The 14,959-nt window shown below is 44.1% G+C and overlaps 1 protein-coding gene across 3 annotated transcripts; it reads right to left on the minus strand.

Moving 5' to 3' along the window:
* Window positions 1-7,927: 7,927 nt before the first annotated feature.
* Window positions 7,928-13,487, minus strand: SLC7A3 (solute carrier family 7 member 3). Of its 3 annotated transcripts, XM_073227752.1 has the most exons (13): window positions 13,473-13,487; window positions 13,048-13,191; window positions 11,635-12,027; window positions 11,142-11,300; window positions 10,774-10,951; window positions 10,453-10,565; window positions 10,105-10,327; window positions 9,815-9,954; window positions 9,613-9,715; window positions 9,205-9,371; window positions 8,856-9,022; window positions 8,403-8,511; window positions 7,928-8,294 (listed from the first exon to the last, which is right to left on the minus strand). In XM_073227752.1, exons 3-13 carry the CDS (start codon window positions 12,002-12,004, stop codon window positions 8,164-8,166), a joined length of 1,860 nt encoding a protein of 619 aa, XP_073083853.1. In that variant the 5' UTR covers window positions 12,005-12,027; window positions 13,048-13,191; window positions 13,473-13,487; the 3' UTR covers window positions 7,928-8,163. The 3 variants fall into 3 exon arrangements, with proteins under 3 accessions (XP_073083853.1, XP_017514908.1, XP_017514909.1); XM_017659419.3 differs by lacking the exon at window positions 13,473-13,487 and having other exon boundaries at window positions 13,048-13,244; XM_017659420.3 differs by lacking the exons at window positions 10,453-10,565; window positions 10,774-10,951.
* Window positions 13,488-14,959: the final 1,472 nt, after the last annotated feature.

Here is a 14,959-nt window from a genome sequence, read left to right on the forward strand (position 1 = left end):
TGTCCATTTTTAAATCTCTGGCTCAGGCCTAGGAAGTAAGGGCAGGTTTGGGGCAACTCCACGTGGAGCAAGTCTGTAGATGCTGTTTTCCCCACAGCACTCTCTTCGAGTCTCCTGTGTCCCATTTTGTAATTCTCACAATATTTCAAACTTTTTCATTATTGTTCATTTCTTATGGTGCTCTGTGATCAGTGATTACCACTCACTGAAAGCTTAACTGATGGTTAGCATTTTTTAGCCATAATGTATTTTTAATTAAGGCATGTATATTTTTTAGACTTACTGCTATTGGACACTTAATAGACCACAGTATAGTGTAAACATAACTATTACATGCACTGGTAAATGAAAAAATTCATTTGACTTGCTCTATTGCAGTGTTCTGAGAAGGAGCCTGCAGTATCTCCAGGTATGCTGTATATAAGTAAACACGTTTGATTCCAGATAAATCTATAGGTAATGCTTGCAACGGAAGAGCTGGCCTCTACTGAAATCTCCATTCAGAGACAACAGCATGATGCCTCCAGATCTGTAGAAGAACCAAAAATCAAAACTTCCCATGTTTTTTCCCTCACATACCCCTCTTTTAAGCTTTGTGTGCCTCAGTCGAGCCAGATTTGGATCCGTCTAATAGGATAAAGAAGAGAAACTGTGGCTTCAGTTTTGGGAACATTAATAGAGTTGCCTCCTGATCCTGAGAGTCTCAGAGTCAGTCATTATTTACTGTGGAAAAGATGGAGTTTCTAAAAATAATTTCTTTTCCCTCTCTAAATTTTCTGCATGTAGATCACATAGCACAGTGAAGAAAAAAGGGAAAACAGAGAAAGTATTGTTATTAACTCCTCTTCTTTTGTATCCTGCACTTTGGTATTCATTTCACAATCCCAGACTGCCAAATTAGGGGAGGAAGTCTTATGGAAAAGGGCAGTAAAGTATCCCATAGTCCACTGAATCCTCATGCACCACATATGGTGTGACCTGGTGCTAGCTACTTAGACTCTCAGTGCCTCAATTTTCTCATCTGTAAAATGGGAATAAAAGTAGTTCTGGGCTTCTGGTTCAATGGCATAGTGTACATAAAGCATCTAGGATAGTAGCAGGCATATAGTAGATACTTAACAAATATTAGTTTCCATTATCATTCCCCTTTCCTGGTTGACAAACTAAGGGCTCCCGACTTCCATAATCGCACCCAGGCCCCTGGCTCTACCACTTCTTTGTTCATGGATGAACAGACAAACAAACAGGGCAATAATTAGACCTCAGCTCTCAGGCCAACAGTGGCCCTTTCACAGGCTTCTTGAGCTCTTAGTGATTAAAAATGTCTGTAGTAGAATAAAAATTGTATTATCCAATCTTATATAAGGCATACAAGAATCAAATGACTCTATTGATTAATACTGACTATAAAGATGCCTCCAAAATCAGGGCAACTGTGCTGACACCACTGCCTTGAACGGTAGTGAATAAAGGAAAATACGCATAAAAGGTAAAAATCCTGATGTTGTATGGGTTCCAGTGTTTGTTTTCCACCCAGAGAGCCTCCCTAGATATCACAAGTAAGTGAGAATTAAAAGAGACAGAAAAAAGGTGAAAGAGAAGGGAGAGGAAAGGGGATAACAGAAACAGGTGCAATAGAGAGGGATATGCAAGAGTGAGCAGTAAAATGCCATCAGTGGCACTCCACATGCTGTAGATTATCTTCCCTTACCTTAGCAGAAACTACAAATCTTCTACTTCTACCCTTTAGCAGATTGATGCGGAAATGGTGAAATAGGTAGTACATGAGGTAGGTGAACTACCTGGGATCTAATGAGAGCTTATTAAGACTCCTATTAATAGAATGGATTAAAAAAGAGTAAGCAAGCAAGAATGCAAATTAATTAATAAACTAGCATTATACTTTGTTAAAAGAAGAAAAACACTTTCAGAATAAATATGCAATTACAGGCAGGAAAATTCTAAAAAATGAAAGTAATAATGGAGTAAGGGAGAGGGGCTTGTTCTACCAAATATTAAAACTACTGTAAATAAAATTGTATGGTAATAGTGCAGACAGATAAATGGAACAAAACAGAGTCCTGAAACCAACCCAAGTATATATAGAAATGATGCAAAGCAGTGGGAGAAGTGTTACTCAGGAAAAAGTACTGAAACAACTGGATAGCCATTAAAAAAAATAAAACTAGATACCTGCCTCACTTTATATACCAAGTAAGTTTTGTGTTAATCAAAATTAAATTGAATCACAAAATTTCTAAAAGGAAATATAGGTGAATATTTTACAAACACTATAGCAAGATCTAAACATGGTCTGAAAACCAGAATCAAAAAGGAAAAGTAATGATAAGTTTTACAACAGAAAAATTGAAATCTTCTGAATGACACTCTAAGCAAGGTTGAAAGAGACTAGGAAAAGACTTTTCAACATATGTAGCAGATAAATAGTTAATGCATCTAACCTAAAAAGAGCCCTTAAAACTAAAATGAAAAAGACAAATACTCTAGCAAATAATTCATGGAAGGACATGACCAGACAATTTACACAGGAGGAAAATATAAATAGCCAGTGAACACATGGAAAGAAATTCAGCCTCACCAGCAATCAAAGAATGTAAATTAAGCCAAGGTAGTTTTTTTTTTTCATTTAACAGATTGGCAAAGGTTAAAAAGACTACCAGAACCTCAAATTAGTAAGATACACAAACTGGGCACTCTGGTGTACTGCTGGTAGAAGTACAAACTATTGCAAATTTTCTGAAGGGCAGTTTGGCAATATATATCAAAATCCTAAATGTGCAGCCTGTTTTTGAACAATTCCTCTTCTAGGAATTTTCCTAGAGAAGAAATTGGAAAAATTTGCAAACATAGATTAACAGAAATATTCACCAAAGTGTTGTAAACCACTTAAATGTTCACCTGGTTAAATGTGGACTAGTTATACAACTTAGGGTACATTAGTACAATACAGTGGCACACTTACACAGCCTTTAAAAAGCATTGCTGTGAAAACAATCTAAAGATATACTAAGGAAAATGCCTATATCCTGCCATTGAGCTTAAAAAAGTAAAAAGCAACTGCTCAAAAAGATGTAATTACATAGATTTGAGTGACTCAAGAACTCTCGGAATGGTTTTCACCTGGGTATGAATGGGGAGAGACATAAGTGGCTACAGGGACCAACTAATCCCACTAATATGTAAATCATTAAAAAAAAAGAAAAAGTAAAAAGCTGACAGAGAAGGTATGTACTCATGTAAAATTGTATGTGTATTTGAACAAAAATGTCTAGAAAGTATTTACCAAAATGTTAACAATGTTCATCTTTGAGTGGTGGGATTTGGGAGAATGTTTACTTTCTTCTTTGTATTTTTCAGGTTTTGAATTTCCCACAATTAACACATACTTCTATCATTAAAGTGGGAAAAAAGAAGCTATTTCATTTTTTTTAAGTCTACAGGAAGATGAGGGAGTTTTATCTGATGGGCATGTGTTTTTGCATTGAAGTATGAAACAAAGACAACAGCAGAGAGTAGGAGGGAGAGATCTGAAGAAGGTGAACAAGGTATGAAGCAGTTGTTTCAGAGCAGGGGAATGAGAGAGAAAAGGTGGATTACCAGCAGTGAGTAAGGCCTAGTCCAGACTGATGATCCTTAACCTGCCCAGTTGTGTCATTGCCTCCAACACTCTTAACTACACAGGGGAAAGTATGGAGATGTTTAATTCCTCCAGGTTGCAGGAGATGAAGTATACTCTGGAGTATTGCCTAGGGAGGTAAAGATGTTTGCACAAGTGATCATGATAATAAATTCAGGAATGTAAGTGGGAAAGGGAGCAAAATAAAGACTGGAGGAAACTGATAAAAAGAAAGTACATGTGGGAGGGAGAGTGAATTGGAGGATTCATGGGGTCCAAGAATGGTTGCAGTTGAGTCACTTGAGCAAGTGAACTGGGGAAGCTTGGAAAATCGTAGACGGAGAACTTGATGTTTGAATTAGTGATTTCAGAGGTACACATTCTGGCCAGATCTGGGGTGTGAAAACACGTGACTGGGTAGCAGAGGTGTAATTCATTGACTAAATCACTGACCCACTCTCTCCTTCACATGTACTAACCACACTTATCCACACACTCTTGCCCTTCAGTTGCAGGCCCTGGAATGAATGGCCTTCAAGAGATTGCCTGTAATTTACCTTTCCTGCCTTCTTTTTCCACTTCACCCCTTCAAAATCCTGGGCTCCAGGTAAAGTGAATTATAAACGTTTTCCATCTTCTTGCTTTCATGCACAAGTTTCTCTCCTCCTGAAATGCTCTGTAATTTCTGGAATTACATATTTTACCTACCCTTTAAGCCCTAGCTTAAGAGCCTCAGCCACCAGGAAGGCTTCCCAGAACTCCCTCATGTGAATTCTCATGCTTCACGCATACCTCTTAAGAAACTTGTCATTTCCTACTCTGTGTCTTCGTACTTATTTGGGCTAATATTTTCTCTGACTCCTTGAGGATATTAAGAACAAATCATGCCTAAAGCAATTTTCTACTCCAACTTCAAGCACAGCATCCTAAAAAGATTATTCACTGTGTTAACTGCCTAAGTGTTTCCAAAGTGTGGCATACTGTAGTCCCCGCCATATCTGTAGGGGATGCTTGAAACCACAGAAAATACTGAACCCTGTGTAAACTGTTTTGTTCTATATGTACATGCCTATGATAGTTTCATTTATAAATTAGGCCCAACAAGAAACTAACATTAACAATAAAATAGAATTATGACAATATGCTGTCAGAAAAGTTGTATGAATGTGGTCTCTCAAAATATCTTATGGTACTGTATTCACACTTCTTGTGATGATGTGAAATGATGAAATGCCAATGTGATGAGATGAAGTGAGGTGAATGACATAGGCACTAAGAAAGAGCATTAAGCTACTGATGACCTTCTGACTACATGTCAGAAGGAGGATCATCTGCTTCCAGACCGCAGTTGACCGAGAACTGAAACCGCAGAAAGGGAAACTACAGACAAGGGGGGGCTACTGTCTGTGATTATTTAGGTAGTGCAAACATTTTTTAATAGTGGGATATTTTTATTTTAATGTGTATTAAGAAAATACTTTGTTTTCCACATATGATAGTGGTAAAAGGTTTTCTTTTTTAAATAAGTGTATTTAAGCTAAAAAGAAAAGGTGAATATTTCTTAATAGTGTAAGAGTTATACAAATAAAGAAATTTATGAAGGTTATACTAACCTGTAATATGGCTACCACCCCAACCATCTGACCGAAACTGATCTTGAAATGACCAATTACCTACCAGCTGACAAAACTAATGACTGCTTAGCTCTCCCTATCTTACTGAACTTGGCTCTCTAGGCAGCAATGGGCACAGTTGACCGGTCCTGAAGTTATTTCCTCCCTAGACTTCTGCATCATCTCCTGTCTCTTCAATCATTCCTTCTCCATCTCCTGCACTGAGTCCTCCTCTATCCCTAAAATGTTGAGTTCCCCCAATCTTTTACTATCATGATGATTATAAAAGAAATGAAGAAAGTAACACTTGTTTGAAAAACAAAATGGTTTTTAAAAAAACTGAAAAAGTACAGAAGAGAAACCAGAGGTTAATGGTTTCTTGTATATATTTTCAGAAAAAAAAGTATGTATAAGTACATCCTCTTTTGGTCTTTCACACAAATGTTCTGCACTTTGACATTGTTATTTTGTTTCTACTAAACAGTGCATTTTTGAGATCTTTCCATATCACCTCTTGGCACATGTGATTCTCATTTTTTAAATGGCTGTGTAAGTATTCCACTGAATTAATGTATTGTAACTTAACTAGTTCCTTGCTCATGCACATTAGGTCATTAGGTAGCTTCCAAGTTATATACTATCATAAATAACATCACAGTAAATATCCCTAAATACATAAAAATTTTTAAATTCCTGTGAGTGGAATTCTCAGATCAAAATGAATGTTTTCAATTCCTGTATCATCAGATTACCTTCCACAAGTTACAAGAATGCATATCCACATCATGCATAATACTCTTTACTCTCACTTTTGCCAACACAAATTGAAATGTGTTTTGCCAGTCTGTAAGAACAGATCCAAGGTTGTTTCAATTTGCATTTTATTAATGAGTGAGGTTGAGTATCTTTTCATATATTGGTTTTATAATTTTTTCTGAAAACTATACCCTTTACTCACCTTTTCATCAGGTTATTCATCATACTGATTTTTAAGAGCTCCTTGTATGAAAAGAAATTGTATCATTTGTACTGCAAATTCTTTTTATTTTTGCCTCAAGGCAGTTTTTAGCCCCAGCTTGTCCTGAGTTGACTCCTAAACCTGTAACTCTAGCCCAGACCTCTAGCCTACCTCCAAGTTCTAACTGTTGATTACATCTTCACCTGTATGAAGCCGAACTATACTTGTATAGTGTTTATAAACTCAGCATATCTAGAACTGAATTCGTCTTTTCCCAGATACACTCTTCCTCTTATGCTCTCTATCTTGGCTAATAGTTTGATCATTCCCCCAAAAACCTAAGTCATCCACTTCTTTCTCACCTCCTATATATATTCAAGTGGCCAAAAATCCTGCAATATTTTACCCAAATGACTTTAATTCCCTCCTAATTACTAATACTGCTAGCAATATCATACTAAAGAGCACAGGTTGCCAAGTCAGAACTATTTCTATCCTGGCCCCTGACCATTCCCTGTGACCTAGAGCATATTTCTTACCCAAAACCTGTTTCCTCATCTATAAAAAATTATCAAAACATCTACCTCATAGGGTTATTGCAAGGACTAAATGAGATTGTATGCAGTTACCCAGCATGTAATAAATACTCAATTTAGGGTAGCTGTTACCTTGCTCTAGGTTCCCCTATCCTCTTCCAAGCCATCCTCCTTGCTGCTGCCAGGCTAACAAATCCAACTATTCCCTCATTTGGAATCCTTTAGGGACTACTCCACCCCCACCCCTGGCCCTCCATACCCACACCCCCCATTTCTAAGATAAATACCTGAATTCCTTGGTAGGGTATAAAAGGCCACTCTATGGTCTGTTGTCTTTCAACACAGCCCCATACATGCCATATAGCCCCAAATATAATATGCTTTTTCACATTTCCAGTTTTGTGCCTCCCCAGTCCACAACCTACTCAATCCCCAGGGCCTTCTCAGAAGCCTTCTCTGTGCTTTCTGGAGCACTCAGCAGCCCCCCTGCCCTGGCACACGTTATATGGTTTCATGTTCTGCTTGTCTCCCCCACTAGATTGTGAGTTCTTGAGGGCAGGGATTATGTTTTATTCACATTTACAACTCCAACACCTGACAATGGGGCCTAGCATTTTATAGGAGCTCCACATGCTTGTTGAAGAGTTCTTGGTCTATGCAGAGCTCTGACCTGTTCCCATACCACTACTATAGTAATTGGTTACCTAGACTTCCATATAGTCCTTTACCAAAGCCCCTCTCATTGTACACCCCTCCTCCCAGCAGTGCCAAACACCCAGCCAAAATTTCTGTTGCCCAGGCAGTCACAGGAATCTGGGACCGGTCCAGCCAGATGCGGTGGAACAGAAGACAATGGTCTCAGTGTAGGCCCTGACCAATGCCAGTGTTGAAATCAGAGTCCACCCCCAAATCCCAGAGACCAATGTTGCTCTCTACTTACTCAAAACCTGACCTTTAGTGTAGCAAGGGAAAAACATCTCAAGATCCTTCCTTAAAGTGTCACTAGACCTGTTGGCTGCTTACACCACCCTTCTCAGACCCAACCTAGCAAGAAACGCACACAGGCACAACAGCTATTTTTGTGATGACTGGAGCAAACACAGGACTTCTCTGAAGCTCTCCATGCTGAAGTCAGCATTCACCTCATCTCTCAGCAAGCAAAGAACAAGACATAGTTTCTTCTTCTAGTTTCTTTTAATGATTTTTTAAAAGTCGATAAGCAGCTACAGCCATGATTAAAAAGTAGACAATTGAAAAAAGGTAAGGAGCAGCAAAGACACACCCTTCACACCACAATAAATACAGAGCTCCATTAGTGTTTCCCTGCCCACATCTGTGTGAAGCCTAGCTCTTCATGTGGTCCAGAGTGGTCTCCGCTATTGTGCAGGGGGACCGGGACAGCACTCAGGTGCTACAAGGTCAAATCGAACGTGTACAGGCACTGCTGAGATCAAGATCTACAGTTTTGGCCCGAGACTTGAGTGGGGGGTGGTCACTCTTAACCTCTTCCAGGCTGTGCTGGATCCCATAGGTGAAGTAGATAGTAAACCCTAGTGGAGAAAGGTAGCTGTGAGATAGGGAAATAGTGACCCTAAAGACCAAGAGGAAAGAGTTGGGATAAGCCATCCAAGAGGCCTATTCTTCAAGTGGATACCTACCAATCAGCATCCAGACCCCAAATCGGGCCCAGGTGCCAGCTGTCATCTGCATCATAAGGTAAATATTCACAAAGATGCTCATTAGTGGGAGGAGAGGCAAAGCAGGTACCTGGGAACAAAGGACAATCTTCTTTGTACCACAGGGTGACCTAGAAAGAGATTCCTAACCTACTCAGGCCAGGAAAGGGAAAGTCCAACTCATACTCCAACTGTGTAGTATTCAGCACCCACTCATTTATTGTATCTCACATGGGCCCCCCAAAGAATACGCAGAGTTTAGGGAAATGGAACTGCAGAGAACTAGGGAGGATGAGAAAAGTCTCTGGCCTAGGTATCTCCCTCTTTCCTTTCTTGTCCAATTAAAGAGTATCTATAAACCCCAGCTGACCACAAGGTAACTAGGGCCTATTCTTCCAAGATGGTTTGGTGGGGGGAAAGAAAGAGGTCATTTACCTTAAAGTGAAGGGGAATGGAGCTCTGGGGCTGCCTCCAGATGACTCCAGTGATCCCAGTAATGAGCAGCAGAAGCAGCACAACCACTGCAATCCATGCGGGGTCCCTGGAGAGCAGCGGAACTGGCCACCAGACCAGTACCAGGCACAGGATGGTCAGCAGCAAAGCTTCAAGGGTCAAGTTCACAAAGATCAAACCCAGCTCAAGACCAGTGTGCTAAGACATGAGGAACCCCATTCCAGGGAGGGTCACCCTGTCTCGTGTTCTTCAGCCAGCAAATGACATGCACTCCCCTCACCCCCATCATGCTGAGCTCAGAGCCACCCCAGGGAAAAATTCCACAGCTCACCAAGCAGCGAGGAACACATATAGACAACTTGGCCGGAGAGTGGAGTGGGGATGGAATTGCATGGACAAAATAGTCCCTGTAGGGTCAGCTTCTCTGCTTCAGGTATCTTCTCCTCCTGCAACTCCACTTCATCATCCTCGTTTCTCATCTCCTGGTCAGGCTGATACCTGAGGCAAGAATAACAAGGCATTATTAACCACCCTTAACCACTTTACCATCTCCTCCCAAGCAGCTTAACCTTCCTCATCACCATGAGGACACAAGCTCTTTTTGGCAGGGAGGGATATCCATATTCCTCAAGGCAAGGCAGAATCATGAAAACAGAGGAGGAAGAAGGAGCAGATTCGCACCATTCCTCATCCAAGAATACAAACCCAAATCATAGTATGCGGAGGAAGGGAGTCTCACCTGAGGATGAGAACACAAATAGCCACCAGGGAGTAAGCAAGCAGGGTCCCAATTGACATGAGATCCACAAGATCAGTGAGTTCAAAGAGGAATGCCATGAATGCTGAAATTGATGGGCAGGAAACAAGAAATGAGAGAAGGGAAGAGCAAAGTTAAGGGAGTTGGTTAAACAACTAGGGGAAGGGCAAAGACAGTTTTTCACCTGCAATAATGCCAGAAACAACAGTGGCCACGATGGGGGTGTGTGTGCCGGTGTGGATCCGGGCAAGGACACGGAACAGGAGGCCATCCTCTGCCATTGCGTAGATCACCCGAGGCATGGGGAACATAGAGCCCAAAAGGCTGGAAAAAAGAATGCGCAGAATGGCATGAGTTGACTGTGAAGGGAGGCAGTCTCTGCCTTCTCCTCAGAGCCCTTTTAGGGGGTGTTCTCTGGTACTGAATAGCCTAACGTAGCACTCCGACAGCGAAGAAGAAACATTTTCCACTGACCTGGTCGAAAGAGCACAGAGGGATCCGATAGCCACAACATAGCGGGCAGGGGCCCATCCAGTATGGAGAAATGCCTCAGGCAAGGGACTTTCAGGTTGAAGCTGGTAGTAAGGCATCATCAGCGTGAGTGCTGAAGAGACACCAAAATACGCCAGAAAGCAGACCAACAGCGAAATCACAATGCCAGTGGGGATGGAGCGCTGGGGACTCTGGGCCTCTTCCCCTGTGGGAAGGGGCATGAGGCTGAGAATCAGGGCAGCCGGCTCACTTCTCTACCACCCCCAAACAGCATGCACCCTGAGCACATGCTGTGCCCAAGCCCCACACAGAATGGGGTGACTGTGGTACCAGTGGTCGCAATACAGTCGAAACCAACAAATGCATAGAAACAGGTAGCTGCTCCACGGAGAATCCCCTCGAAGCCGAAAGGCACAAATCCTCCAGAGCCCAAAGGGCCCAAGCTTAAGTGGAAGAAGGGATGGAAAGGAAAAGGTAAAAAGGTGTGTTCAGCGTACTCTGCCCCTTTCCTCTAATGCCAGACGACTTAGCTAGGTCTTCAAGGCCTGACTCCCACCTGTCCACACTCCCATTCCAGAATCCCTCAGCTCCCATGCCACTGCTCGCCACCAGGCTCCCAGCTCTGCATTTCGTGAGCATGAGTCTCCTAACCTATCGGTGTCATTGAGCCTAGCCATGGCCAGTTTGTAGTCCTCTTCTGTGAGCTTCCAGTTGTGCAGGTCCCCCTTCATGAAGCCAGAGATGATAACAAAACCAAGAACCAGAAGGTTCACCACTGTGAACACTTTGGTAACCAGGGCCGACTCACTAGCTCCCAGAGCCAGCAACCCTGTGGAAAAGAGGCATTCAGGACCCTGAGAAGGAAAAGGCCTCAGTCCAAGCTTCATTTCCCCACCTCTAGGTGCAAACCATTCCTCTTCTCTTCTTTCTCACCATTCTCACCTCCACCAAGGTGTTCTCAGGCTAGGCCCCTCCCCTCCTAGCCCTGCTCCCATCACTGTCCCTGCCCACTGCCTCACCAGTGAGCAACAACACAAGGCCCATGGCAAAGAAGTCTGGATATTCTGCGAGGACATGGGGGACATGCAGTGCAATGCTTCCCTGCAGGGTCTGAGAGATGTAGTTCCCAATCAAGTTGTCAAAAGCTGAGCTCCAGGCCCGGGCCACACTGGCTGTACCTGGTGGGGCAGAAGGAGAAACATGGGGTCGTTACCTCTCACCTCTCCCCACTTCCACACCAGTCTCTCAAGAACCCCAGCAATTTTCACCTCTTCATACTTTTTAAGAACCAAAACCAGTCGTTTAAGGAAACCAGGGCAGAAGTAACTAGAATGAGCACTTCCCACACCTTCAACCCCTCTCAGCTCCCCAGCACACACACACACACACATACACATTTCAGAGTACTATAGTCCTGTGACTGATGAATACCTCACTTGACCATTCCACCCAGATTTCCTCACAAAGCCCCTTCACTGGCTGTGCAGTGCTCTCCCAGCCCCACCAGCTCACCAATGACATAGGAGAGGATGAGGTTCCAGCCTGTGGTGAAGGCCCAAAGTTCACCCACGGTGACATAGCTGTACAGATATGCAGAACCCGAACGGGGAACCCGGGCACCAAACTCCGCATAGCACAGCCCAGCCAACACAGAAGACAGGGCAGCCACAAAAAAGCAGATCACAATGGATGGTCCTGCTTTATCTTTGGCCACCTCACCAGCCAGAACATACACGCCCGCCCCCAATGTGCTGCCCACACCCAGGGCCACCAAATCCAAAGTGCTCAGGCATCTGGCAAGGCGAGTCTCGGCCACGCCTGGCTCCAGTGTACGTCTGCGCACCAGCTTTTGACCCAATCTGCGAAGAGCCCGCCACAGCATTCTTGCTGGAACTGAAGAGGATTCTAGGATATGGTGAAAAACAAGACAAAAGCCCTTCAGTAGGGCTCATTATCCTTAAGCTCTTGGAGTGAATTACAATACCCACTCCACCAGACCCAGGAGCTGTGGGGGGGAGGGGAAGGCACCTACTGGAGGGACAAAGGCAAGTCATTTTCCCGAGACCTCAGTTTCTTCCTCTACAAGTAGGAACAACAATACCCAACAGGTTTGTAGAAGGACCAGTTTCAGAAAAGACGTGTGAAAGCCCCTATAGTCCAGTGGCCCGGCACCTACTAGGTGCTCACTCAGTATTAGTCTCCTCTTTCTCTGGCCCAGAAACTATCAGGTTTATCCTAGACCCCAGCTCAGGAACCATGGAGCCGCATCTGTGCCTGTTGCCTGGCCTGTAGCTCCTTGGGAATTAACATAACTCAACCCAGGGAGCCAGCAACTCTGAGGAGAAGCCCCTTCTCACACCGTATATCCGCGTCGCCTTTCAGCGCTTAAAGGCCGCCCCCGGGGCTACTTAATTGGCAAGGCTCCTAGATCGCCAGAGGGAAGGAAGGAGGACCCATGTCTGCTGCAAATCAAAAGTGAGCACCGACTCGATTCCATCCCTCCTCACCAAGCCACACCGCGAAACAGGCGCTGCGGTTGCCCAGAAGAGTAAACAAATGTTCCCCACACTTCCTCCCGCCCCGCTAGGCAGACCAGCAAGCCATCACCGGTGGGGAGGGGCTTCGACATCTAAAGATTTGGAGAAGCGCCCCGAGACGGGTCCCCGAGCAGCCCGACATTGCTCGCCCCAGAGCCGAGGGGTTCCGCCCTATGCCCCCCGACTCGGCTCCCAGATTCTTATGCCCCCATCTAGAAGCGGTCTGGGGCTGAGGTGGAGATGGAAGCCTTGGCTGCCGGGGCTGGGGTCTCGCCAGCAACACACGGCCGCGCTGATGCAATTGCATGCCATGTTTGCCCGAGAATCCTAGGTATGCCCGGACCCTCACCGTCCCCCTCTGACACACGTGTCGGCCCCCAAGGTTTACCAGAGAGCTGTTGCGAGCCCTGGGAGCAGACAGTCTCCGATCAGGTTCGGTGAAGCTGAGTTAAGCCGAGTTGGGTTGGGGCTGCCGAGTTCGTGGGCTGAGGTTTCGAAGCTGCTGCTTGGGGTCGTTGCGCGCCAAGTGCCCCTTATATGCACCAGGAGGTGGAGCTGGTTACGTCACGGAATCCCACCCCCAACCCTCCTCCCAACACACAACATACAGCACACAACGCACAACACACACACTCAGTCCTTAGCTTTACAGAAGCGACTGCTTGCGGCCTGAAACTGCTGCTAACCGCTTGCAAGACCCGCGTGGCAAGGAGCGAGAAAGAGGGGAGCACAGCCGCTTCCCATTCCCCTAGTTTAGCGTCAGAGCAGGACAATGAAAGGCTTCCTGGCCAGAGACCCCAAGGAATTCTCTACCTTTGTACCTAGGTAGTCAGAATCAGCGAGTGGCAGGGGTGGGGGAGGGGGAGAGCAGAGAAGGGGAGGGGAAAAGAGCCTCGGGAGCCTCCAACTCGCTCTCCGGCAGTCTACCTCAGCTGACTTTTCTACAAGCGTTTCTCTCACGCGTGTAATCTTTCCAGAGTACCATACCAGATTATGGACAGCCATCTGACTCCCACCCCTCAGCTATCACCCTCGGCTCTAGGTGTTTCTAATGCAGTCAGCTAGAGAATGGAAGATAATTTCAATCACCATCTGTACACAAATAATTAATTCCATCTAGATTTCTGGGCCCCGATCTCACCACAGTGTACCTCCAGCTGCCTATAAATGTTAACTATTAAATATGAAATTGTGAAAATATTGAAACACTGGAGGAGGGAGCTTATTTAATTCCATTTTATGATGAGTATGCTGAGGTGCAGGGCCATGACTTGCCTGACATTACACCATAATCATTTGTTGACCACCTTACTGATAAAACCTGGCCTATTGGACTTCAATACCTGCCTCCCATAGGTACTACATACCTTATTTAAATGTACAGGAAGAGGAGGCAAGCGCCAAACAGGGAGAAGCGCCAGCACTGAGAGAGGCCCTCCTAGGCTAGGAGTTACTGGGAAACATAAGACGAGCCAAAAAGTCAAAGAATGATCACACTGGGTGTCGGATCCACAACCCCATGCAACCCAATCAGTTCTCAGTCATAAGGAGTAACAAGGATTGTGAAGGTGTGGTTATCCTCCTCCAAGACATCTCAGATTAAAGATGGATCCAAATATTCTTTTTTCCTTTAAATAAGCCAGTTATGAAGAGGTCACCCATGATCTGTCTAAAATCTAAATAGTTTTTGAAGCAATTGGTTATTTCCAGCTAGCTACAGCTCCATTTTGGCATTCCTGAAGTATTTATTGAGCACTGACTATGTGCATAGCTGCTAGTGCAGCAATGAAGAGACTATTAAGGCAACATAAAATAAAATCCTTGCCCTCCTACTCTTAAAAATCTAGTTAGGGAGAGAAAACACACACAGTACAACTGAAAAAGTATCACGTCATGGTTAGGACTGCCCTCTTTGGAGTTAGACCTAGGTTAGATACCCATTTTCAAAGGGTTGTTGTGATGCATAGATGAGATTATGAAGTTGACTCTTCCTGCCTGGTACATGGGAAGTATTCAATAAAAACCTGACACATATTCAGAATAATATGTTAGGGTGTATGATAATGATTTAGTTGCTTAGATTAGGTGATTTGATTATGAGATTAATTGAATAATTGGTGTTGTAAATATTCAGGGGAAGAAATCATCAGTGTGGACTGGAATATATCAAAAAGTCCTCTTAGTTTGTAAGGGGTTGGCAGGGACTCAAGCTGAGCCTTGAAGGATGAAAGGTTGGGAGGTTGGCAGGGACTCAAGCTGAATCTTGAAGGATGAAAGGTGGATGAACTCTGGACCTACAA

The sequence above is a fragment of the Manis javanica genome, chromosome X (assembly GCF_040802235.1).
Source record: "Manis javanica isolate MJ-LG chromosome X, MJ_LKY, whole genome shotgun sequence".
NCBI lineage: Eukaryota > Metazoa > Chordata > Mammalia > Pholidota > Manidae > Manis > Manis javanica.